Here is a 25,177-nt window from a genome sequence, read left to right as displayed (position 1 = left end):
CTTCACCATGGTCCACACAAGAGCAGCTGTCTAGATTCACCAAGCTATCCATCAGGCTCAAATAGAGCGCCGAAGACAGGCTATTATAGCAGTAACTGTCATTGTTTTGACTGGACGGGCCTTGGTAGTAGCCTGCCCTAATCCCTCAAGTAGGATGGTCTCGGATGTCTGATCACAATCTACGCCGGTCATGGTAGCCATCCCAATACTCTATAGAGAGAGAATCAAGCAGGCTGCCAAAGGGGTAGAGCCTCGAGATAAGTTATGACCTGAGCTGATAACAACCGCCCGGAGTTACTGGGAGGCATCCGAACGCATGCACTCGCCCGAGTAACTCGAGTTTTCTCGAGATTGAAAACCGAGATATTATTACTATATTTGGGCATGAAATGCCGGTAACTCTAACTCCAACTCTTTGCCGAACAGGCCCTAAGGTGATATGAGCGTATGTACCAGGCAGACCAGGGATATTACACGGTGGGCGTTCCCATGTCCCCGACCATAGTACAGTCGACGAAAGCGACAGGCAGCCGATTTACCTGGGGTTTCAAAGGCTTTTGTGCAGAAAAGCCACACTTTTCACGAATAGCTTACAGGCCTCGTGCCTCTCCTTTTCATGCATTTTTCCCCGGTTGACAGCGAATGTAAAGATCAGCGTCGCATGCCCCGCGCCGGGTGGTGTGCTCGGATCAGCGGCAGGCACCTGCCGAGCCCCGCCAGCCTGCTCTCCGGCCACCTTCCAGCTCGGGGACACGCTCGCGGTGACTGTTCGAGACGTGCCCCGACGAGCAATGCCGCTTTTTGAGCTATAGAATACTCGATCTCTTACCTGGGATGTTCCCAACACAGATGCCCGGTATATTCAAGTGCTTCCAGAGGTGGAACAGAGTTGGGCAATGGCCTCGGTGCGGTAGGGTTGGGGCTCGGCGGGGGATTTCCAGTGATCCGAGCACACCACCCGGCGCGGGGCATGCGACGCTGATTTTTACATCCGCTGGAAAACCCCGGGATGCCTGCCGTGTTACCTGGCGACTGGCATCCGATATCCCAATATTGAGCCATATAGGTTCACAAGGGAAGCGCAGATACCCCCTTGAGTTTGAGACAAGAGGGCTGTACCGTAGTCAAAGGTCTGCAAACCTCCAACATAAGATGGGAAGGATATGAACATCTTGATGTCATTCGCCTGTCATACATGCTTGGCCATATCGCCAACGCGAGCTGAAGACATCGTCACGCCTACCAGACAGTCAAGCCCACTGTATGATGTCCGGCGAAGCATCGCATGTGGAGAAGAACGCAGGATGTGTATATCAGTGAGCTAGATATCGATGAAAGCAATGCTCGAGAGAACAGCGTTGGAGACAACGACGACGACGGAGGCCGGATCGGTCAGGCGAAGCGATGGACATCTTTTGTCTTACGTAATGGGCGTAGGCCGGGTGGGATTACCGAATGCGGGCGAGGGGGTGAGACCGCTGTGCGCAGTGGACTCGTCTATATGCGCTCCCTCTGATCTCGTTCTCCTCCGTCGTCTCCTTATCCTTATTATTTCTCTCTTAAACAACCCCAGTATTGCCGGTACATGCCCGGCATCGCTGTTCTTAGCCCGACTTCGCCCACTAATTTCTCCCCGAAGGTGACCGGTGAGTCAAGTCACTTCACAACGACCAGCGCAGCGACCGACCCCGAAACGCAGCGATGCAAAATGGAGCGTCGTACAACCGCGACACCATAGCCGAAATCAAGGCGGGCGCGAAGGAAATGACCCAGGGAGTTCGTGGGGCATCTGCTGCCCGTCTACTCGCGTCCGCTCGGAGCCAGATGCGTCTTGCTGCGACCCAGGAGATCGAAGGGGACCTCAAGGGCGCGCTCAGTGCATATACAAAGGCCGCGTCGTTGATTCAGATTTTCATGGATACCCCGGAGTTCAAGGCGGAGAGCCAGCCGGGGAGGAAGGGGATGCTCTTCAAAGATTTCTTTGACTTCCAGCAGGTGCGTACATGGGCTATTCTCTCTATGTTCCCAGGAAACTTACCAGTCGTAGACCGACGGGCGGGATATGATTGTGAAGACACAGGCAGTGGAGATGAAGTTGGCAGAGCTGGAGAAGTCTGCTTTCCAGTACGTGACATGGTCCTTCGCATCAGTGTAGCGTCTCGGGTAACACCTGTTGTATTTGCTGACCTCTGATCATGCAGGTCATCTCACGGCGAGGACGACTCTGAAAGCGCCGTTGTGATGACGGGCGGCGGAAGTATTGCAGACCGTATGCGCTCGCTAAAGAACGCCGGAATGGCGGTCTCGACGACGAAGCGCATATCTCGCGAGATACCCACCTCTCCCGTTCCTCCCTTGTCTCCCCCGATGTCTCCTACTGCCGCTCGCCCGCCTAGTCTGCTTTCACTGCAGATGCTCTCTCCTCCGACGGCTCCGCCTTCTTCGTTTTCACGCTCGTTGGACTCCCCTACGGTCTCCGCTCCATCGCCCCACGTCTTGGTTCCGACCTCTAGCTTCGGACCTCCGTCCCCTTCGTCTTCAACCTCATCGTCGCCGCAAATGTCTGCGCCTACGTTGCAAGACTTTACCACGAACTTCCCTTCGATCGACGAGCTGGAGGAGATGGAGGGGATGAAGATACCCCCCAATCCGACTGGCGCGAGCAGTTCCGGGGCCCGTACGAGCAGCAGGAAGCCCTCTATATCGCATGCAAACGGCGTACCTCCCATATTCCATCCCAAGCCGTTCCCCAGTTTGCCTATGGACATGGGCCCGCGTCCGTCGAGCACGCCAATCCCGCCGACGATCGATACCTTCCAAAGCCGTCCGAGCTCCCCCATGCGGATCCCCGTATCGCCGACGGTCCCTCGGAAGCCCTCGTATCTGTCTATGAACACGACGATGAGCTCCAGTTATTCGTCGAATCTGAGTACGAGCGTCCCGAGGTCCCCCGTCATTCCAGCGACGCCCATCGCAGAGAAGGCGGAGCTCCCATTCAAGACCTTATTCCCACAGACGCTGCACGAATGGAGAGATAAGCCAAACTTCAAGATTTTGCTACTAGACGTTCGCACGAGGGAGGAGTTTGAGCGAGAGCACATCAAGGCGTCTGCGGTGGTATGCATAGAACCCTCCATCCTTCAACGCGACAAGTGAGTCCGTCTGCCACGTTTCTGTGCACCTGACTGACAACACGCTTCTCGCGCGCGCGTCTCGCAGCGTGAACGGATCAACAATCGAAGACGCGCTCAGCATCAGTCCGCGGGACGAATCCGTCCTGTTCGCGAACCGAGACAAGTTCGACCTGGTCGCGATCTACGACGACGCGTCCGAGAACATGGGCGACGTGCACTCCCCGGTCTCCGTCCTCTTCAAGGCGATTTACGAGACCGCCTTCCGCAAGATCCTAAAGAACATGCCCATGCTGCTCATCGGCGGATTCCAGGCGTGGAAGCGCGAGTACGGCGAGGAGGAGACCCTATCTGGGTCCTCCGCGTCCGGTGCGCGTCCTATCCATGGTCTGGCAAACGGCATCAGCCCGTCGCTTGTCAACGGGACCGGGGTGCCTGGTACGCCCCCGACGGAGCCTAAATCGCTTGGGCTGGGACACATGCGGGCCCCTGCAGAGTCCTCAACCGCGTCTACCATCATTTCCCCAGTGCCCTCGGTGCCGACAGTGGATTTTGGTGCAATCCCGATGGGACGCGCGAGGTCGGGAACGGAGTCGGCTGTGGACCCGAATGCACACCGACCGTGGATCCCGAGTGGGGTGCGGTCGCCAGCGGAGCCTGCACCTAGTTCACCAAGGTATGTAACATGTACGCACGTGTCTGGGTCGTACGAACACCTTCCGTGCGTGATCAGCGACATAGCGGAATTGCGTCTCCGGCTCGTGGTGACTCAGATGCGACCGTTGTGATACTGATGTCGGTTGGGCAGGTTAGGAATGGACAGCGTAGGCTCACTCCCGCCGATGGACAAGCGGTTGTCTCGCAGACCGGCGATGTCGCGGAGCGGCTCGAATTCTGTATCATACCCAGCGACGTATACACCTATGATTCCTGAGAACGTAAGCTCGCGTCCATTCTGACATCATTGCTTTTGTTGACGGTTGCTTTGTAGATGACAATGCAGCATGTCTCACCTCCTCTCGTAAACGGTAAATCTTCTATCCAATACCCCCAGATCGCCCGACATGTCTCTCCTCAAGTCACCGGCTCCTCGTTCTCTCCTACTTCCGCAGGCGTCAACGGCCTATCGCTTCCACCTCAGGCTTCGATCAACCCCTCCCCGCTCTCCCGTCGACGCAGCGACTACATCGACCAGTCCCAAGAAGCGCTCAATGGGTTGGCCAACCGCACACCGATCGACTATCCCGAGCTGTCTGCGCAGCACATCCTGAGGCCCCCGCCGGTAGCCGCGTCGTCGACGCTCGACAAGCGACCGCGAATCAGCAACTACTTCGCACAGGCGCAGACCGGGCCGAGGCCGCCGACGATCCCGTCCGACTACCCGGTTACGTACTGGTCAGACACGCAGATCGGGACGAGTGGGCTGAAGAACCTGGGCAACACGTGCTATATGAACTCAACGATACAGTGCTTGAGTGCGACGGTACCGTTCTCGCGGTTCTTTACGGATGGGCGGTGGAAGAGCGCGGTAAACATGGTGAACCCGATGGGCACGAAGGGGGTCCTAGCGCTCGCGTTCGCGAATATATTGAGGGATATGTGGCAGGGCGAGGGCGGGACGCTTTCCCCTGTTACTTTTCGTGTGTGTACACGCATATCCAAGATATCTTGAGCTCCGCGATGCTGACACGTTGCTTCCTTGCTCGCAGCGTTCTATCTGCAGCCATGCACCCCAGTTCTCTGGCTCGGAGCAGCACGACTCACAGGAGTTCCTCAGCTTCCTGCTGGATGGCCTGCACGAGGATCTGAACCGCATATTGCAGAAGCGGAACATCGAGTCGACGCCGGAACGGGAGGCCGAGCTCGAGAAGTTACCTACGCAAATTGCAAGCGAACAGGAGTGGCAGATATACCGCATGCGCGATGACAGCCTCATCGTCGACTTCTTCCAGGGACAGTACCGGAATCGCATGGAATGTCTCACGTGCCACAAAGTGCGTCCTATCTCTATTTTCGCAATCCGAATCGCGATGGTTGCTGACACTTAGTTTCGGCAGACGTCAACGACGTATAACACTTTCATGTATCTCACGCTGCCGATACCCACGGGCCGGGCGTCGAAGGTTACGCTTCAACATTGTATAGACGCGTTCGTGAAGGAGGAGGTTATGGAGAAGTCTGATGCTTGGTACGGCCCGGCATCCTCGTCTTACGGTAGATCGTGGACGAGCTGACCCCACGTCTCGGTACAGGAACTGTCCGCATTGCAAGGCGCTGCGGAAGGCTACGAAGCAGCTGTCACTGTCACGATTACCGCCGGTGCTCCTCATCCATCTCAAGCGCTTCTCTGCAAAGGGCCCATTCACGGACAAGATCGAGACATTCGTCGAGTTCCCGCTGAAGGGTCTGGACTTGACAAATTACATGCCGCCACCGCTCCCCCCGGGCGCCATTGGCGTGCCACCGCTCTCACCCGACGACCCGAGGTGCCAACTGCCGCCATACCGGTATGATCTATATGCCGTGACGAATCACTTCGGGACGTTGAGTACCGGACACTGTAAGTGGCGTCTTGCAGCTGCGTATGAGTCATCAGGACCATATCTTATGCGATGGATAGATACGGCGTTTATTGCTTCTAGGGGCGGGTGGCTGTATTGCGACGACAGCCGTGTAACACCAGCAGACGCGAAAGATGTAGTAGTACGTGTCCTTCCCTATTCGTACTCATTAGATCATGCTGACGATCTGAAACCTGAATACAGGGCAAACCAGCGTATATCTTGTTTTATAAGAGGACCAAAGCGTAACAACGTATATCCCTACTTACTCCCTTACATATAACCCTGCATCTCTTCTTCAGTTATCGGATCTTGCTGTCAGTTGTACTTGTTTGTTCTGTTCACTCATAACCACCCCCTGCCACTGCATCGTTATCGCGAGACACTACTCTTCGTAATACCATAGCACTTGTAATCGTACAGCAAACAAACTAGCGGAGGTTGACTATATACAACACGACAGGGCTATGACTCTGGAATCAAACATGCATCTGCCACGCATGCTCATCTACGTATGCATCTAATGTTCAATGATGGTCGCCGACAGCGTCCGATGTGAGCGCGTGTAGTACCTGCGAACTGATGAAACTTTGACCAACAGCTTGTGGTCAGCGGCGCGCTCAGTTCAGTATCCTGCCGACAGGGAGAAACAATCAGCCTTCGCCGTGCTCCGAGTCCGCGGTCGGGTCCGGCGGAAGCCACGGAGCGCGACACAGGGCCCGCCATTGTCATGACGCCCCGATGCCGATGATGACAGGGAAGGTCTTCCTGCTCTCCGTATGGCACTTGTGGCACAGCCACGACTTGGGCTGGGCGTCGCCCCCACCGCTGCCCGACTGGTGGTGCATGTTCGTCGCGCTCGTCGCGACTTCGTGGAAGAACGGCGAAAACTCTGTCTGGCACCGGTAGCAGTGCGGGTCTGCTGAGGCGCTGTGGCTGAGCCCATTGCTGTAGCCGTTCGTCTTGGGAGCGCTCGGGCCTGGTACGACACCCGGAGTGCTCGGGGTGCTCTCGTCGACGGAGGTGGTGGAAGCTGTGTCGGCGGACGCTTGGAGGATCTTGTCGAGCCGACGGGCTTTGCGGAGGAGGCCGTGCGTCTGGTCCACCTGGGCCTGCTTGTAATTCCTGCAGTAGATCTGGAGCGCCGTCTGTGGCAGGTTGAGTTCGCGCTCGTAGACGGGTAGTTGTAAGAAGACAGGGATCCTCAACGTACCTCGCCAGCATCGTTGGTCTCGCAGATGTCGTAGATCTGCCGCTTGTGGCCGACGTGCGATTTGCACACGACGACTGGGACTAGAAGGCCAGCCTGGCCCTTGAACTCGACCGTAGGTGTAGTTTCTCGGCTCCGACTCTTGACCTGCGCGAACGCAGCTTAGCTTGTGTGCGCATGCGGACGCCATCCTGAGGACGTACCTGTTGAACCTCGAAGCCGAACTTGTGCCCCTGCTTCCACGCACAAGAGACATGGAATTCCGCCGGGCATTCGCTACACTGGACGACCGCGCCATCCTCGCGGTCGCACAACGTGCAGTTCTGTCCGCGATGAGGTCAATACATAGATAGGTGGGACGCAGCCACAAGCAGGATCGCTCACGTTTTGCCACCGATAGACTGGTATCGCACTGATGCCCTCCACGAGCCGCAACTTGCCCGCATCGGAGTAGGTAATCTCGGGTATGAACACGGAACACAGCACGTGCACCCACGCCTGCCCTTCCGTAGGCTTGCACGCGCGCAGGTACGAGTCGGGCGGGGGGTATATCAGCTTCTTCTTCGGGTCCCGCCGCATCCGTGGGCACAGAAGACAGTCAGGTATCTGCAAAACACAAAAGAACGCCAATCCGATCTCCCATCAGAGCGGCCTCGCCGAGATCAGGCGAAGAAAGCCTTACCAGAGACGCCTCCAGCGACTTCTCGTTATTGCAGAGGTCGCACACCCAGCTTTCGGCCGTTGCGGGGTCAGGTGCGATTCCGCACGCGCCGGCGTGGACACGGAACTGGCACTGTTTGCAGCGCAGAACCTTGCCTACGGGCCCGTTCCGCTGGCACGCGACGCATCGCAGCTGCGGGGCAACAGGGGGTGGCGTAGACTGTGATGAAGTAGTCTGCATGGACTGTCTCGTGAGCCCCCACGCACCCCCTTACCGCGCGAGAAGAGAACCTACCTTTGCGCGCTTGGCCGAAGGCGCAGTCAGCGGCGTGCCCTCGCGCTTGTTCTCCGCCTTCGCTTTCGGCGTCGGTACGACATCCTCGCGCATCGGACGGACGTTGAGGTCGGCGTACTTGCGCCAGCTCAGGCCGCAGCTGTCGCAGAGGACGCCGGTGGGCAGGCCCTTGGGAGCCTTCCACCACACGTCGGACTCGCGTGTGCGGCACGCGCCGCACAGGTTCTGGTTCTTCTTCAGTTCCGTCACGATCGAGCCCTCGTCGTCATCGGGCGTGGCCTCGCGCAAGGACCCTTCCACCTTCTCGTCGAGGCCACTCGCCCTGGCGGCGCGTATCCGGACATTCTCCTCGCCGAGCTTGGAACTGGATGCCGAACGGTTAGTGGCGGAATGGAGGTGTCGAAAGACAGAAAAGGGGACGCACTTCTTCCAGTGTCCGTAGAAGCGCACGACCTCGGGCATAGTGCGCGTACCAATCTCCTCACGGACGGCACGAAGTTCGGCGCCGTGCATCGAGATCGCATCCTCGAAGGCGGCCACTTCGTCAGGACCCCAGTCCTTGTCAGTGTATCTTGTCTCGTTCTTCTTGAACTGCACACGTAACACAATTGGTACTCTGGACCTAATGCAGGACGTCTTGTTATCTCACCTTCTGGAGGCGCATGGGTGACCTCATGCTGACGGTCGAGAAATCGCGCTTGTGGATCCATGCCTCCGTGAGTCGGAAGGTCACTTCGGTCAGCCAGTCAATGCTGTAACGGTGTTTCTCGATCCTGGTCAGCAGGCTCTTCTGCTTCTCGACTGTGTAATCAGTCAGCAATGTTCGGTTTCCGGACTTGCCTAGTGAAGAGCACTCACATGCTTCGACTACAAGACGGATCTGGGTATATAAGCGCTCAACCGGGAAACTGGCTCGCACGCACCTTCGGCCGCAGGCATCTCGTTGACAAGACTCAACACCTCGATCGTCGTGTCTCCGCCTCGCTCCTCGATGTCTTCTCACCGCCGTCAGAGCGAGCATACGTCATGCGCACGGTGGACGTACCGATTGGCCTCTCTGCGGTGCCTGGAGCAGCCAAGGCACCCACCTGGTATTTGGGTCCGACACGGGTCGCCGCACGTGGGAAGATGAGATCGTCGGGATCTGTGTGGTCCAGAACCAGCATCTGCACCGTCAGAGACCGCATCTGCCCCTCCGCGGGGACGTCACGTACCTAGGGTGTCTTCCGCAAACGTGTACAACCTGCCCAAGCCCCGGCGCACAGCGTCAGCCTCGCACGAGCCAGCGAGAACCGCCCCCATTTCCGCTGAGCGGGGGCACACGCTGCACTCACCCGAAGTACCGAAACGGCCACATCTTGAAGTGCTTGATCTCCACGTTCTCCTCCTTCTCTGCCAGGACGCGGTCTTTGCGCGGACGCCCCCGCCCGCGCGCAGGGGGCGCGTTCGTCTTCGGCTTCGGGGCGACCGGAGTATGGTGCCGCATGTCGTGCTTCTCGACCTCCTCCTCGTGTGCACGCGAGCACGGCGCGCACGTCCAGCCGTACCCGCGGCTCGGCTTCGAGAGCATCGGGGGCGTGACGCACTCCATGTGGAAGAACTTCTTGCATCGGTCGCATTGCAGAGATTCCGCGCTGTACGAGACGAGGGGCAGAGAGATGGCGTCAGCACGTCTGGGCTTCGCTCTCTCGGGCGACACCTACGGTGGGACCCATTTCTCACACGTATCGCAAGTGCGGAGATCGTCCGTGAGGTCCGGGACCACCTCCCGCTCGGCGACTATGTATTCGTAGCGTTCGACGAGCACGTCTCTGATGTGAGCCGGCACTACAGACGAGATATATCAGCACTCCACCCAATTTGGTGTCCTCGAGCGCGCTAAAGCGGTGCCTGCGAACAAAGCATCACCAGAGCCACCCACCGTTGCGGACGGTCGTCGCAGGGATGACCTCGAACTCCTTCCTCAGCCAGGGGTCGAAGAGCCGCGTGAAGTAGAACCTGTCCGGCCGCTTCTTCCAGCCCGCGAGGTCCGAGATCCTGTCGCGGTGGTGCACGAAGCACTTGGCCCGCAGCTGACTAAGCTCGCACACCTCCGAGTAGATGGCCGCGAGCAGCAGGCGCGAGTCCGCCACCGTGCGGTCCGAGACGTCGCTCGGACGGTAGTACCACGCGAGGCGGACGCGGGTGATGGGCTCGTTGCGCTTCCCGCTCTTGTCGAACGTCGGTGTGCCTTGCGCGGGGAGGAACTCCATGATGCGCGCGATCGAGTACGGGGTGCCGTCGCGCACGCCCCAGCTCGGCGAGCAGTAGACATGGTCTGGAAAAATCAGCACGGGGCTCTGACGGGCTGAGAGGGTTGGGGAGAGTTACCATTGACTTTAACCTCCTCGCCATTCTTGAGGGTGATCTTGAACGCCTGCGAGGAAGGCATGGCTGCGTCTAGCGCCCGTGCTAGAGTGGGGGCGGTTGGAAATGGGACGGAATGTAGCTAGAATAATACGCAAGAGCGCCCGCCGGGGATATGGAGACAGATGAGGATGCAGAGAGATATTTCTCGGGGGGTTGGGGGATGAGGGAGTTGGGAAGGAGAGGTAAGGTGGTTGGAGTGGGGGCGGCTGGAGATGGGACGAAAGGGAGTCTGAATAATACACCAGAGCGCCCGCAGTGGATATTCAGACAGATGAGGATGCAGAATATTTCTACAGGGGTTGGGGGATGACGGAGGTGGGAGGGAGAAGTAAGATGGTTGGCACGGGCCACACACGGGAACGAGACGTCGAGATCTGGGTCGAGCGCCCGCTGGGTGGATAGAGGGTATGAAATAGGTGCTTAAGACACCGAAAAAAGCTGTATGGCCCTGTGTGGGGTCTTTAGGATGGGCAGAGGGGCGGAAGGATTATTCGAGGGGAGTCGGAGGGATGATGGTGGTGGAAAGAGGACGGACGGGAAACCAGATCTGCTCGCTGAACGGTAAGATTCAACTCCGACAATCCCCTGCGCGGAACCTCCTGCCCACTGCCTCCACTGGCACCCAAGCTACAGACGCCGCCTACTGTCCTCCCAGATTGCAATGCTATTGATGGATACCCCACGGAGGTGCGCATAGAGTCTTCCTTCATCGACGGCCTCCCTAGAGTACAAGGAAACCCGCCCAAATACCTTTGTTTGAATCAAGCACGTCTTGCGTAAACGGGCTCTCGAAGACCTGTGACGACGGCATCGCCTCTAACACTTTGTGGAATTTGCACTGAATCGCTCCCGGGCCGTTGGGCTTACCAGAATTTGTGAGCTTCCAACTCGTGGTCGGGTTCTTACAGGTAACTCTCGGAATATCGCCTGCATTGACTCTGGTGGGCTGCTGGAAGGTATTACCGCGGAAGCGGCCAACGACAACGCAGCGTCGCCCTCAAAGAAGCACGGAATATGCCGAGCGGCGGGTGTCCCGGTCCACGCCGAAACATCTTCCTACAACAAACGTCTCTGCCCTACTGACCAATATTCTGACACACGAAGGCTCTTTGGCAAGCTGGGCTGGATTTGCAATCCATAGAAGGCCAGAATGACATTTAGAGTAGACCACGGTCGTCATAAAAGACAAAAGCATAGTACATCCCCAAAATGGGCACATGACGATAGGCGATTGTCATCCCATGGATTAACACACTTATGTTATCATACAGGAGGTACAAGGGACGAGGAAACTATGATACATGGTGAATGCATAGACGAGCGTGCGGCTAGCCCTTCTTGAAGCCTGCAAGGCATCGGGAGCGTAAGTTAGAGAGAAGTACGAACCACGTTTGGTGAATAACCACGCACCTAAACGACGCCTCTCGTAGAACAAATCTGTCCTGCTTGCTCCAAGATTGACGATCTTCGGACATCCATCGCGGTCCTTTTCTAGCCTTGTGCACTCGGCACAGTAGTACGCGTCAGAGATACCTGCCGGTTACGTATGAGCGGACGACGGTGGCCGAATGGGTAAGGCCACTCACCAGGAGAGCCGCAGATGATGCACCGTCCTCCGTAAGTGCCAAAGTTGCATTCGTCACAGATGCGGACAAGGGTCTCGGGGCGTACGTAGGAATCACAGACAGGACTGCGTGGCGCCTAGAGTCAGTACATGAACCTGGCGCGAACACAGGCTACGGAGCTGACCATTTTCCGTCGCACTTCTCACACAGACGGCCGATGGCTATTGAGGCAACAAGTCAGCTTGATGTCGCCACCATGGGGTTAGAGGGATACATACCAATGCCTGGCTGCCGCCTGCACATGATGAGATCTAGCGTACACACACCGTCAATGCTGTGATTGCACAAGAGCAAACATACGGGTATTCACCTGGGTGATGTTTGGACATGGTTGTCGAAGGTCAGCAAGTGATGAGGAGGATGGTAAGAGAGTTCGGAAGGAATGCGAGGACACCGAGCCAACCCCGAGCCAAATACCAGAGGCGCCAGGAACTTTCTCAAAAGCTTAGTCAGCTCATTGGGTCAGAGCCAGCGCCCGTAGATACTCCGGTGTTCTCGGCTTGCAACATCAACCTCCTTGTCTATTGTTTGTTCTTGCCAGTACTAATGCTCAGCCAATTCTCTGCTAGGAGGGTCCCTCAGATATATCTTTGCTGCATTTGTTCACGCTGCGCTTGACCCGACTCGGATACCTATCTTTCCTCACCCATCGCTCTGAGGTTGGAACGGAAGTGTCGCTTCTGCATATTCGCATCTATAGCAATCGCCGCACGTACGCCTGGCAGCATTTCCACATCTAGGATGTTGTCGGCGGATCATCAGTTTCTCCTCGCTTGGATGCGCGACGTAGCCTGGACCGACTGAGCTGCGCCGTCTCTACTCACCTCCTTGGCCTCAGATACAGAAGGGGGCCGAAGCATCTTGGCATGAGACACACAGAAGCCCTGAACCTAGTCATCAACAGCTTTAATGCGTCTCACATGGGATGCCTCGTGCCAACAAGCCGATTGAAGATGAGCAATGTATACCTATTGCAGCGCGTCACGAGGGAGAGATATGAGCAATCAGTCTATCCTTCTATGTACATCCTCACTGACACCGCACAAGGTGGTATAATGGTATCTACGGCACATAAGCTACTCGCCGCTTACAGGACGAATGGACAATTCGAACTAGGACGACCACGCGTTCACTATCTATCACTCCTGAGGGTGAATCCAAAAACAGCGACAGACTTCCCCGATCCTGTCCCATCAAGCAGTCTGCCTCTCCTTCTGCTCCTTTGTGAACTTCGCCATCGCCTTCAGAACGGAGGCGGGAGCGTCTGGGCTGACGCAAGCCTGGAGGTTCTCATCCGAGATGACTGCGATGCGGTTCGCCACCGTCATCCTCTCCTCTTCCCATGCCGCTATAGCCTCCTCCCGTTCTTCTACGCTCCTTCCGCTGTTGATCGCGTTCGCGAGGATAACACCGAGCTCCAGGGCATCGAGCATCGCTCCCCGCCGCCGAACGGGCTCGCAAGGTGTGCCGCGTCCCCGAGGATCGTGACCCCAGGGACGTGCTCCCACTTGTGGTCAAGCGGCAAGCGATACAGGGGGCGTTGGTAGGTCGTATTGTCGTCGCAGTACTCGATGAGCTTGCGAAAGCTCGGCGCCCAGTCCTTGAACAATTCGAGCAGGACCTTGCGCACCTCCGCAGGCTCGTCCGGGAGCTTCCAGTCGGCGGGCGCAGGGAACCAGGCGTAGGTCCGGATGAGGCCGTCGCCGTTGAGCTGCGAACCGAACATCTTCTCTGGGCCCCAGGAGAACATGCTACCGCGGCCGACGAGCTCGACAGCGTCCTGCAGCTCTGGCTTCTTGGTGTCCTCGGGTGCGATGGAGATTTCGGCCCCGGTGACCCCTGTGTACGTCGGTACGGCAGCAGAGACGAGCGGACGGACGCGCGAATTGGCGCCGTCGGCTCCGTCGAGGATGTCGACCACGGTGGTGTTGCCGTTCGCGAACGTCAGCTCGCGCTCCCCGTTGCCGAGGTCGCGCACAGATGCCAGAGCGTGGCCCCATTTGACCGCGTCGGCGGGGATCGCGTCCACGAGGATCTTCCGCAGCACGGAGCGGTCGATCTCAGGGCTGATATCCTTCGGATCATGGTTGGGGTCGGGGTCCTGGGCGAAAAGGACGTTACCCGCAGAGTCATACCCGCGCATGGCGGCCGCCTCGGGGCGAGAGTTGCACGCAAAGGTCTCCTCGAGACCGTTCTCGCGTAGTGCGCGCTGGCCGCTCTCATATTTGAGATCCAGCATGCCTCCAATGTGGGCGCGAGAGTCAAAGCTCGTGTCGCGCTCGTAGACGGTGGAGGGTATTCCGTGCCGGTAGAGAGTGAGGGCAAGGACGAGGCCGCCGGGACCTCCGCCGATGACTGCGATGCGAGGGTAGGTAGGTTTAGCCATCCTTGTTAGAGTTGTTGTAGACGTTCAACAGTGAACTCTGACATGTTGACACTGTGCCCAGCTTAACGTACCTTCGTTGACTGGTCAGTAGTGGGGATGTGTTAAACTCAACTTGATTGGTGACTATGTGTCCAGACTGCATTGGGCTCTTTATGTGGAGTTAATCGGCATCCGGCATCCTGGACTGATGTACGAAGTACATCGGCTGAGGCGGGGTATACTCGCCGAACGAATGCGTTCCTGAATGCCTGCCGAATCGCGTAGATAGCCCGGCCTTCCTCAACCGTAGCCTTGCCAAGGTACTCCTCCAGCCGCGAACATCACAGGGTTCGGCTTGTTCCCTGCTGGGAAGGATAGGACGTGGCCTGGCATGACACTCAAAAGTGCCAGTGGGGTATCTGTGAAGCGCGCGCCAGTCAGTCTTCTTCATGTCGCGAAGCCGCGCAAGCACTGAGAGGGGATTCCAGGTGAGTCGATTTAAAACAGCCTCAGAGCCTGACTGGCGACCCTGGGTTCTAACAAAAGTTGTCGCCTACGCTGGGACAAGCGGGAAGAATGCAAAGGGACGTACGAGGCGCGAGCGAACCATTCCTTCTTCAACTGCAGAAGAGTCCTTCTCCACATAGCAGAACTGAAGCCCCATTTCTGAGGAGGATAGGAGAATTATCACTGACCCCAGAGTAGAACGTGACATAGTCTCCATCGGCCAGGTAAGATATGTCTCTATGTGCAAAATGTTGAAAGACGATAGATGGCCAGCGACGTACCGTTGTGGATGGGCGCCTACCGCGGTGCTTACGTCATTGAAAGCCGTCCTCTCAGCTGCCAGTGCGCTTGGCCAAAACACCGCACTCAGCGTACTCACCTCTTGCTCTCTCGCTCCCACGATGGCCATGCTACTCTAGCAGGTGTCTATGACAAACTGGAATCCTCATGCCATGCCTGTCAAGGGCGAGCTTACTGTTCCGCGTCGACACCAGGCTGGTTGGAACTGCAGCGGAATTCCAGCCTCATGTGAGTCGATTTGGCTCTGCAGCTTCAATGTGTTGCCAGTCACGTAAAGTAATCCTTCTGTCTCTGCCTGTGTAGGCCTTGCGATCAGCTAGCCACAACTCCTCAAGTCACAACGAGACGCCCCTAGATTCCGCCGGGCCGGCGGGCATCGCGGGCAGCGTCGTTCATGGGCGCCTCATGCGGATTTTCTTGCGTCATTCAGTTATGTCCGTTGTATCTCGGCCTTTGACACATTCCTCCAGGCTCGTTCTCCATCGTTGGATAAACCTATCACTTGTTGCCCTGCCATCTTCTAAGCTTCCTTTCGTCCGTAAGCACACACAAGCACCCGCTCGAGATGCTAGTAGCGAGCCTTGTCGAGTACCCCGGCATCATTCACAACCCTTTCGTCTGTGGGACTCGTTGTGTCGACTGCAAGGCTCTCAAGCGATCTCTTGTTCTCTGTAATGACGACGACAGGAAGGCCGCGTTACAAGCCCTTCGCGCTGACGGATTCAAGCGGGCGTATGTCGTCTGCTGGCTCAATGGACTCGTCCACCAGGCCCCTCTACTCTCCCACCCACTCGAAGACAGCGCGGGCAGTGGGAATTCATACTATGTCGAGGAAAAAGTCAACACTCTCATTCATTTGGCCACGGCTCTCATCGCAGTTTGCGCAGGGTCCGCCGCCCTCAGGACCCTTACCCGCCAGTACGCTCTCTACGCGCCTTCCCTCGAAGCGGACGTCGACATCAGCTTCACAGACCTCTCTATCTCTGTCGACGCTGACTCAATGACGGTGGGGACGCAGACGTGGCTCTGTGCGTGTCTCATAGCGGAGATGTGGGTGGAGGAACCCGGCAAGTTCGGCTTGACGGACGAGGTGCGGAGCCGCGCTGAAGGGATGCGGGTACTAGAGCTCGGGGCGGGGACTTGTCTGGTATCGATTCCGTTCGTCCGTCTTCGAAGTTGGCGCTATCTGTGTCTCCTTCAGCCACTGTCCAGATCTCTTCTGGTGAGGCCGCTTCAACAGGGATTTCCCCCTCTCTAGGATTCGCCATACTTATCCAATGCTCCTGCCTATTGAGCCCATAACTTAGGTACATGACAGGGTACGTGGTCGTTTGCGATTTGCTGACATACGTGTCCACGATGAAATCACTGCGGAGGGGTCTAGTTGCGCCCCGTGAGAGGTCCTTGGTGCCTGATGTCGTAGAGCTTACAACCTCGCGTCGATCGGCTTTCACTAGCGTACGAAATTCATGGCTCCTGCTTTCCGCACTCGAGCTCGCCGAAGGAACGCTTACCGTACAAGAAGCATTTTCCTTACCTGACGCCAAGGGCGGCACCCTGCAACCTCGCAAGCGTCACCCCTCAGCAAGTTTGAGCGGATGGTTCGGGTTCCCTTATGACGTTTATAAGGACTCACAGTGGCCAGCGCGGACGGACCAGCTGAAGTATTTGCCGGACAGGAGACGTAGTCCTCGATTACCAGCGATCCGTTATCACATTATTGGTTTTAAAGAACTGAGGGATATCGGGCCTTGGAGGTGTGACAGTTCTCTCGTTATCCAATATCGTTGAACAAAGTCTGCAGAGCCGTAGCGCGAGACGGACAATGACCTACACTACAATGTGGAGCATGAAGACCGCTTCAGGGAGCAGCACCGTGACACATCTCAAAGAGGCGACTCCGGACTAATATTTCCGATCCAGACCTATCAAGCCTTCCGCCTCACCGCGGAGTCACCCATACGCTTGAACATCGACTGAAGCATGCTCGCAGGGTCTTCCGTGCTCGTCCAAGCCTGGACGTTGATGTTGGCAATGACGGCGAAATGATTGGCTGCCTCTATCCTCTCCTTCTCCCATGTCGCTACAGCTGCCTCCCGTTCCTCTACGGTGCTCGCGCCGTTGATTGTGTCCGCAAGGACAATGCCGAGCTCCAGCGCATCAAGCATCGCCAGATTGACACCTGCACCTGCGGCTGGGCTCATGAGATGCGCTGCATCCCCGAGGATCGTCACCCTAGGGACGTGCTCCCACTTGTGGTCAAGCGGCAACCGGTACAGGGAACGTTGGTAGATCGCACCGTCGTCGCAGTACTCGATGAGCTTGCGGAGGCTCGGTGCCCGGTTCTTGAATATCTCGAGCAAGACTTTGCGTGCCTCGGCTGGCTCGTTCGGGAGCTTCCAGTCCTCGGGACCGGGGAACCATGCATAGGTGCGTATGCGGCCATCGCCGTTGAGCTGCGAACCAAGCATCATCCCGTGCCCGAAGGAGAACATACTGCCGTTGCCGAGCATGCTGATGACGTCCTGTAGCTCTGGCTTCTTCGTGTCCTCCGGTGCAATGGAGATTTCGGCCCCAGTCACCCCGTGGTATATCGGAACAGCCGAGGAGATGAGCGGACGGACGCGCGAGTTAGCGCCGTCGGCCCCGACGAGGATGTCGACCACGGCGGTATTGCCGTTAGCGAACGTCAGCTCGCGCTCCCCGTTGCCGAGGTCGCGCACAGATGCCAGAGCGTGGCTCCATTTGACCGCGTTGGCGGGGATGGCGTCGACTAGGATCTTCCGCAATACCGAGCGGTCGATCTCAGGGCGAACGTCCAGCGGATCCTGATTCGGATCGGGATCCTTGGCGAAGAGGAGGTTGCCCTCGGGATCGTATGCGCGGAAACTGTCCGCCTCGGGGCGGGAGTTGCGCGCGAAGACCTCTCCGAGACCGTTCTCGCGCAACGCGCGTTGGCCGCTCTCGTACCCGAGGTCCAGCATGCCTCCAAGGTGGGCGCGGGAGTCCGCGCTCGTCTCTCGTTCGTAGACGGTGAAGGGTACTCCGCGACGGTGGAGAGTGAGGGCGAGGGTGAGGCCGCCGGGGCCTCCGCCGATGATTGCGATACGAGGGTAAGCCGTTGTGGCCATTCCTATTGAAGCTGCCTGGGGCGGAATTGAACTCGTATCGTTTTTCTATGTGTGGATTGCAAGCTCACCTTATTTGCGTTCACTGTGAGAAGTCGAGTTGCTTTCGAGGTGCGTACAACTGGGAGTACTTGGGTGACTATGCAGTCCAACCAATCCACATCGCGTCCTGTTAAATAGGACCTGACCAGGTGAAGCCTCTCGGTGGCTTTGCGTATGAGCCGAGACGACGCGTACTAACCTCGAGTCTCAGAGAACGCCAGGCTGTCCCCAGCGGCAGCCTTGCCGAAAGGTTTCCTCAGCGACTATGAAACGGGCGTCACAGACTGCGTAGCTGCGGAGGGAACATTTGAATTCCAGTACTTAGGGATGCACCGCGGTCAAGCCACCGTGGTGTGTACCACGATTGTCGGTGAACATCTGTGGTGTGGCAAACGCCCAAACCCTTCAAAGCGAGCCAACTCCAGAGACGCTAATGACCTCCCGTGTGCTGGAGGAAAGCCCCAAGCTCTCATATCGAGGTGAAAGTTCCCCATGAACTTCTTGGTGATACTTTGGAAAGAATCAGAGGTAATTCAGAGTGCTCTTATAATGTTTTGATAACCCGGCACGACCACGACGAGCTTCCGGAGGCGAGCTTGGACGTAAGTCCCTGTAATTAGCGGAACCATTTGGGAAAATCCGCCAAGCACGAACTTGGACGCGTAGGTGAGCGGCCGCCATACTGAGACGCCATTCACGGGTTGACCATGGTGTAGTGCTTACGCGGCCTGCTGCGTCCAGTCGTGAACGTTCTCAAGCCCGGCACCAGTATCCCTTAGCTTCCTGTCCGGTTCTGGGCGGCACATGTTCAGGGTATTACGGCATGACGAGCACCGAGACATCTGAGAAGAGCATCCGAAGAAATCGAACCCATTGACACAGCCCCGACGAGATCCACCACGACTGCGGCAACCGGTTGACGGCCGTATCAAGATTCTACTGTACGATGAAGGACGATTTTGGTGGCGGGCATAAAGGACTCCTTGGTACCATCAGATGCAACTCCGGTACCGTCAGTTTACGCAGGAGTTCTCGTGCTTGCGCTCCCACTTGTAGTAATCAGCACAAGCTCCCAAATAACCGCAACACCTCAATCCGCTAAACCTTCTGCACCACGTCCGAACCTCTGCGGTTGGATCGCAGTCAACGATGCGTCCACCGCTTCGATCGATAGTAGATACCCAGGCGACGGGGTCAAGAGACGAGCGCAGCTTCGCGAGGGGCACTGACTCTAATCTCGTCCGCAACGTCAACTTTCCTGGTTCCTGCATAGGAGATGTTGATGCCATAGGAGTTATAGAACTCCTGGAGCTGCATATGGATGGATCGCAGAGAGCAGGATGGCTGTGTATATGAGGTCTCGCTGTAATGACGACCACAGGGAATCAGTACGGAGGTCACTGCAGCCGGTAACGGATCGGAGTCTCCCTACGCATCAGGAGCTCAGCGCACGCCCCCGTCGTCGCCCCGTACTTAATCTGCTTCGGTCCATGTTCGCTGGGGTAGCCTTCTGTTCGGCAATGATGGCGAGTGTCGTTCCTGAACTCGTGTGAATTATCACAAGCCCGCAGCCCGTCCAGTCCCAAACAAACACATCTCGAACGTCTGGTGCTGCTATCCCTCCACCCTGCTTATAGCTCAGAATAGAATCGGTGTGCTCGAATGGCATCCAACGATAAGACGGCGGACTCTAAGCCGCCATCGCCCATTCGCAGAGCAGGTACGATTACATATATACTATTACGGCGGGGATGTCAGACTGACCGCGGAGTCTTAGGGCCACTCGAGCAATACTACAACGTCGCCAGCCGCATAGGTATCATCCAATGGGTCACCGTCTCTGCGCGCTATGAGCACCCTTCGCTGAATATCGTCAGCAAACCGGTCCTGTTCACGGCGCTCGGCGAGGTTGTGCGCAGCTTGGCTGCGTTGCACGCGCGCTTGCCGCCGCCCTCTGAGCCTCCTATATGGCAACGCCTGCCCTCCGTCAATCTAATCAGGTTAGTGACATGGCTTGACAAAGACAGCAACGACATGAAGGCGGTCTTCGAGGATATTTGTGTCACGCCAACGGACGTCCCGGAGGACATGCCCTGGTGGAAGCTATATGTACTCCGCGATGGGACCGTCATCTTCACTTACGACCATACCATCGGCGACGGTCAGAGCGGCCTCGCGTTCCACCACGCGCTATTCCACGCGCTCAACAGCCTCAAGGATGAAGACATACCCTCCGAGCACTCGGGCCTTGTCACAGACCTACCCCAATACCTCCCGCTGACGCCGTCCCTCGAAGAAGCCGCGCCCCGTCAACTCGCCATCCCCTTCTTCATGTTCATCCGCGTCGTATTGGAGACGTACCTCCCTTTTCTCTTTTCCTGGGATAGAAAGTGCGTTTGGAGCGGGAATCCCATCCCAACCGTGATCACGCCCGAAGTCAACGTTCGCATCCTGCGCTACTCTGTTGAAGATGCCACCACGCTCCTCAAGCTCTCGCGCGAACGCCAGGCGACGCTCACCGCTACCCTACACACCCTCGCACTTGTCGCGTTGTCAAGGCTTATCAGCGCGCTACCAAACGGAGAGGGAGAGAAGTACCAGAAGATCGTGACCGGCTGTCCGATCTCGATGCGCAGGTATACCGGCGCGCCCGAGACCGCGATGTGTGTCCATATCTCCCATAGCGAGGGCCCGCACGATCTGCTTCCTGCCAGTGCGGGCACGGACGCAAAATCCTTCCCTTGGCATGTAGCCACGAGGCACACCGAGTTTCTTAGGGAGGAGGTCCTGCGTACCGGCCCGACCATGGGGATGCTGAAGTTCCTCCCCGGGCGGTACGAGGAGTACTTCCGCGGGCGCATGGGCATGAAACGCGCATCAGGCCTTGTCATCTCAAACCTAGGCACATTTAATCCGAAGCGATCGAAAGGCGTCGAGGGGGCATGGACGATCAGCGACACACTGTTTTTGCAGGGGGATGCAATTGTCGGCGCAGCACTGAAACTGAACGTCACTGGCTCGCCGGAGGGCGGCGTTGGTATCTCAATTACATGGAGGGCCGGTGCGGTCGAGCAGAGCTTCGCAGAAGAGTTCGCGAGGGGTTTCAAGGACGGGTTACAAGATCTGATCAGGGGTCAGTAGGCATAGTACCAGTTCCCCAAATCAAGTTGTTTTCATGACAGAAGGCGACCTGGGCTCGGCTGTCCGTCTTGAAGGAGTTTCTGGGTCTAAGATGTGAGGATGGTGCTGTTCCTACCTTTGATATTCGTTCCGAGGACAGCTCCGCGTGTGCGCTACGGATTGAGAGTCAAATACGATCGCAATCGCGCCCGGACTACAGGAGATAACGCTATAGCTCTAGCAAGCCAAATGTAGTTCAGAACTTGTCCTGCACACGACCTCATGCTAATCGGGTCTACTCACAGCCTCAGTTCCGTCTCAAACTTCTGATCGTACGCGTCCAAGACCACCTTGAGCCTCGTTTAGGCATCGAGTCCGTGCCGTCAGGCGTCGATGCCTGAGTGTCTGCTGTGGGCTCCAATATAAGGTCTGATGACGGCGTCGACAGAGTCTCCGTGGGTGATTGCGTTATGTTAGGCATCAGATGGTCAGCGTGTCCTCCTCGAGACGAGCGAGACTCCCCCTCTCTCCGGCCACGGCTCTCCGTGGTCGTCATGCTGTACTGTAAAGAGACCAAGCTGTTTCCTGCTGTGCCCAAAGGTGACGTCGACCAAGAGTGGTCACGACGGCCACTGCGACGGTGCGGAAAGGATGAGTCTATTTGACTAGAAATACCTGACGTGAATAAGATACCTGCCTTGGGCTTTGTGGTGGCGTCAGCAACCTGAGAGAGGAAAGTCCGGTGTCGACCGTATTTCGTCGATTGGTGGCGCTACTCGGAAGCGAAAGCGAAAGGTCGCGAGGTGCGAAGTGGACGCCTGATCCAAAGGACAGTGTTGGACTCGGAGGGCGACTCGGATGGTCGGACAAGATCTTAGAACGATTCATTGAAGAGAGGGAAAGTTCTGACTGCAGTGTGTGATCATACAGCCTTTCCCCCTCTCCACCGCCGTCACGGTAATCCATGGTAGCTGCTCTCGAATGCCCAACTAGAGGCAGCCTTCGAGATACATCGGCAGAAGGAGACTCCGAAACCTCAACATCAAGTATGTAGGGCGAAGTGGAAGAACGGGGGTCGTCGAGGGTTAGTGATAGGCGGAGGAACCGGGTGCCTTGGCCTGAGGTAATCGAGGCGTAAGTCTGCGTAGCAATACCGTCGTGGAACTCCCACTCCTTGATGTGGTCTCGGCGGCACGGAAGGTGGCCAATGGAGTTTAAGCGCGTAGAAAGGAGGAACAAGGGATGGGCTATGTCGCCACCAACGTCAACCCGTGCACGTAAACCACCCTTCCGGGCGCCATACTCGCATGCACACCTGTCTATGTGGATGTTGATGGTTCCGCGGTCCGCGTTGTCGGGTTTGAGGACAATGAGGCCTGGCTGTTCTGCAGTTGGGCCGAGGACACGATAACCTTGCGCCTCCAAGAGGTTGCATCGCCACTGAGCAAGGACGAGAGGAGGTAGCGCCGGAGACAGCGGTGCAACCGCTTGCAGCTGTGCATGGATAGGCTCGTCGGAGCTGAGCAGTTGTTCCAAGTTCGGCGTGCTGTAACGTATGGAGACTTTGGCGACGATAACCTTGTCTCGATGCTTTGATACGTCGTCCCTAGAGAGACTGACCAAGCGGATCGGTCCAGTCGTCTCCGTACTTCTTGAGCGATACGGGGAGAGAGACGATTCGTGGTCGTAACGATGATCAGGAGCACCGACATACATCGACTCCACATCGAGGTGATTAGACCCGCGTGAACAAAGAACCAAAGCGACGAGGTTCCCAAATCGGGTCTCTCTACAAGCCAGGAAGGCCAGTCGGTGCTCAATTCCAGCTTGATCGTACATGGGCATGATGGCACACTTGGTGCGAATGCCGTAGGGTGTTGTTTCGTATTTTGGACGGATTGGTTGGTCTAGACCGAGGTCGTAAGCAAGAGACTCTGGTGATATGATAGCAATGTCGGTTGCACTGATGAATGGATGAGGGGACGATGCAAGCAGGTATGATTCCGGGTATCTGTTATCATGGTGCTGGAGCGACAGGACAGAAGGCATAGCAAGATGTGATGGAGGAGTGATGGAGAAGAGACTGTCAAACGGAGCCCTGGGCCCCCAAGCGAGAATGCTTTGGTCCGGTATATGCTCCAAGATGGACTGTTGGAGGCGAATGAAGGCCTCCCGCCCTTCTCCGTAGATGGGCGTCATGTTGATATCGAACATGCCAAGGAGGCAGTACGCTTGGTCCTCGATCTTTGTGGTCTGCCGTTGGTAAGCCCACGACATGCGCTGAGCAACGGGCACGGTAGACAGTGGCTGCTCGTGTCTCAGAATGGGGATCGGGATGCCGGTGATCCTTGAGATGGTACTGGCCAAAACATACTTCGATTCGATCGGCCTCCAGTCCTTCGACAAGAACAAGACGTTACACGGTGCTAAAAGCTCCTGCAACGTCCATCCGCGAGTGAACCAGCGACTGCGGCAGAACTTGGAAGTGACGGGCTTGGGATCAAGTCCGTCATTGACATCGTGAAGATAGGCATAGCAAGCCTTGCCAGAGCGGTACCAGTCGAACATAGAGTTGATGGATTCGGTGAGTTCGGCACTACTGGCTTTGTCGATACAACAGGAATCGATCCAGATGTAGCGAAACCCATCCCTCTTGGCCACCTGGCAAGCATGGTACACCTTGGGGGCAACGGCGCTTAGTTTGTCGAACAGGTCGACGGGGTCGGCAGCGGAGTCCTGGAGAGCAAGGAGTTGCTGGTAACTCAACTCGGCGGACTGCCCGTGATCGCTCGCAAGCTGCCAGACGTGAGATAATATCGCATAACGAACAGCTCTGGGGTCGTCAAAGCTCTCGAAGGCACCAGTAAAGGTGTTGAGCAGACGCATCCCTGACCTGCCATTAGTTGCTGTAATATACTGCGGCTTGCAGTACAACGACAAGAAGACGTACTGCAAAGGTACTACGGATGCGGCGGCTCCGAGATTGACACAAGTCCACCCTGCAACTCCACCTGGTCTCAATGAGCGTACTGGTAGAGATCGGCAACGAAGCGACTCGTTACAGTCGTCCTTCGCGGGTAACGCTGGTGCAAGGGCGCTTAGAGTGATATAGGTATATGCTGCACGACGATGGAGATCAAGGCAGAAAGCAAGAATGTGAGAGTCTGGAGTCGACCGTGTGCTAGCAAGCACTGCCACAAAATTGCAATGGCGGGCGTCTTCTAGGGCACACTGAGTCAGCGTCTAAACGCCGAGTGTGTGTCAGTTTATACGGCGCATATGGAAGGCTCGCAGGCTGTATCACGCGCTGTCTAAATAGAATGCGTCACAATCAATACAACATGTTAACACTTCGAAGTGGGAGCGACTATGACACAGCAAGCTCAACCATATCGCTCTCGCGAAATGTCCGATCCACAACGTTAGTTGTCTCGTGAACGTCCCCTTCTCCGATGCGATTGAGCTCCATCAGCAAAAGTGCAGAAATCCCCTGAGGGATCGCACTGATGGCCTGAAACACGAAATCGGGCACGGGCGCTCAATATAGCGGCCCAAATCGCCCAAGCGCGCGATGGCCAGAAGTCGTTGCAATGTTCGTGGGGCATTTCCTGGCCGCGCGATTTTTTGTATTGTATGCACAAGCAGGACATGATGTATATGATACCTACGCCATGAAAGGAGCCTTTCTGACCGTATAAAGAGATCCAGCCTGTCCGACATACTAGAGCACGCGCAATTTGTGCATAGCGAAACCCAGGTAACTAACTACAAGGGCGCGAAGCCAGCCTGCGCGAGTTCGCGTTCGTCTTCGCCTAACTCAACCT

At 56.8% G+C, this 25,177-nt stretch overlaps 7 protein-coding genes across 7 annotated transcripts; 2 read left to right on the top strand and 5 right to left on the bottom strand.

The window, feature by feature from the left end:
- Positions 1-1,585: 1,585 nt before the first annotated feature.
- DICSQDRAFT_172405 (cysteine proteinase) lies at positions 1,586-5,941 on the top strand (the record flags this gene model as incomplete). The annotated part of the gene is made up of 12 exons (XM_007368142.1): positions 1,586-1,646; positions 1,700-1,995; positions 2,048-2,124; positions 2,202-3,152; positions 3,220-3,807; positions 3,940-4,069; positions 4,123-4,773; positions 4,841-5,125; positions 5,189-5,319; positions 5,384-5,691; positions 5,752-5,834; positions 5,897-5,941. 12 exons carry the CDS (start codon positions 1,586-1,588, stop codon positions 5,939-5,941), a joined length of 3,606 nt encoding a protein of 1,201 aa, XP_007368204.1.
- Positions 5,942-6,420: 479 nt separating this feature from the next.
- Positions 6,421-10,288, bottom strand: DICSQDRAFT_172404 (uncharacterized protein; the record flags this gene model as incomplete). Its single annotated transcript, XM_007368141.1, has 16 exons — positions 6,421-6,840; positions 6,906-7,049; positions 7,106-7,225; positions 7,287-7,508; positions 7,585-7,797; positions 7,858-8,221; positions 8,282-8,448; positions 8,507-8,658; positions 8,716-8,724; positions 8,781-8,852; positions 8,903-9,001; positions 9,072-9,100; positions 9,192-9,491; positions 9,561-9,684; positions 9,779-10,174; positions 10,228-10,288. The coding sequence occupies 16 exons, from the start codon at positions 10,286-10,288 to the stop codon at positions 6,421-6,423; spliced, it is 2,892 nt and encodes a 963-aa protein (XP_007368203.1).
- Positions 10,289-11,517: 1,229 nt separating this feature from the next.
- DICSQDRAFT_138818 (PHF5-like protein) lies at positions 11,518-12,235 on the bottom strand. The gene is made up of 6 exons (XM_007368140.1): positions 12,202-12,235; positions 12,110-12,142; positions 12,016-12,052; positions 11,853-11,956; positions 11,677-11,799; positions 11,518-11,611 (listed from the first exon to the last, which is right to left on the bottom strand). Exons 1-6 carry the CDS (start codon positions 12,218-12,220, stop codon positions 11,595-11,597), a joined length of 333 nt encoding a protein of 110 aa, XP_007368202.1. The 5' UTR covers positions 12,221-12,235; the 3' UTR covers positions 11,518-11,594.
- Positions 12,236-13,084: 849 nt separating this feature from the next.
- DICSQDRAFT_182164 (monooxygenase) lies at positions 13,085-14,277 on the bottom strand (the record flags this gene model as incomplete). The annotated part of the gene is made up of 2 exons (XM_007368139.1): positions 13,085-13,274; positions 13,343-14,277. 2 exons carry the CDS (start codon positions 14,275-14,277, stop codon positions 13,085-13,087), a joined length of 1,125 nt encoding a protein of 374 aa, XP_007368201.1.
- A 2,458-nt stretch (positions 14,278-16,735) lies between these two features.
- Positions 16,736-18,317, bottom strand: DICSQDRAFT_156453 (FAD/NAD(P)-binding domain-containing protein). The gene is made up of 2 exons (XM_007368138.1): positions 18,263-18,317; positions 16,736-18,209 (listed from the first exon to the last, which is right to left on the bottom strand). Exon 2 carries the CDS (start codon positions 18,192-18,194, stop codon positions 16,992-16,994), a length of 1,203 nt encoding a protein of 400 aa, XP_007368200.1. The 5' UTR covers positions 18,195-18,209; positions 18,263-18,317; the 3' UTR covers positions 16,736-16,991.
- A 1,578-nt stretch (positions 18,318-19,895) lies between these two features.
- Positions 19,896-21,374, top strand: DICSQDRAFT_172399 (uncharacterized protein; the record flags this gene model as incomplete). Its single annotated transcript, XM_007368137.1, has 2 exons — positions 19,896-19,953; positions 20,011-21,374. 2 exons carry the CDS (start codon positions 19,896-19,898, stop codon positions 21,372-21,374), a joined length of 1,422 nt encoding a protein of 473 aa, XP_007368199.1.
- A 2,082-nt stretch (positions 21,375-23,456) lies between these two features.
- DICSQDRAFT_22654 (HET-domain-containing protein) lies at positions 23,457-24,239 on the bottom strand (the record flags this gene model as incomplete). The annotated part of the gene is made up of 1 exon (XM_007368136.1): positions 23,457-24,239. A coding segment is annotated over one exon (783 nt), but the record flags the coding sequence as incomplete, so codon positions are not given.
- Positions 24,240-25,177: the final 938 nt, after the last annotated feature.

This window comes from Dichomitus squalens (genome assembly GCF_000275845.1).
Source record: "Dichomitus squalens LYAD-421 SS1 unplaced genomic scaffold DICSQscaffold_32, whole genome shotgun sequence".
Taxonomy (NCBI): domain Eukaryota; kingdom Fungi; phylum Basidiomycota; class Agaricomycetes; order Polyporales; family Polyporaceae; genus Dichomitus; species Dichomitus squalens.
The sequence above is the reverse complement of the archived record's forward strand: the minus strand, read 5'-3'. Positions and strand labels throughout refer to the sequence as shown.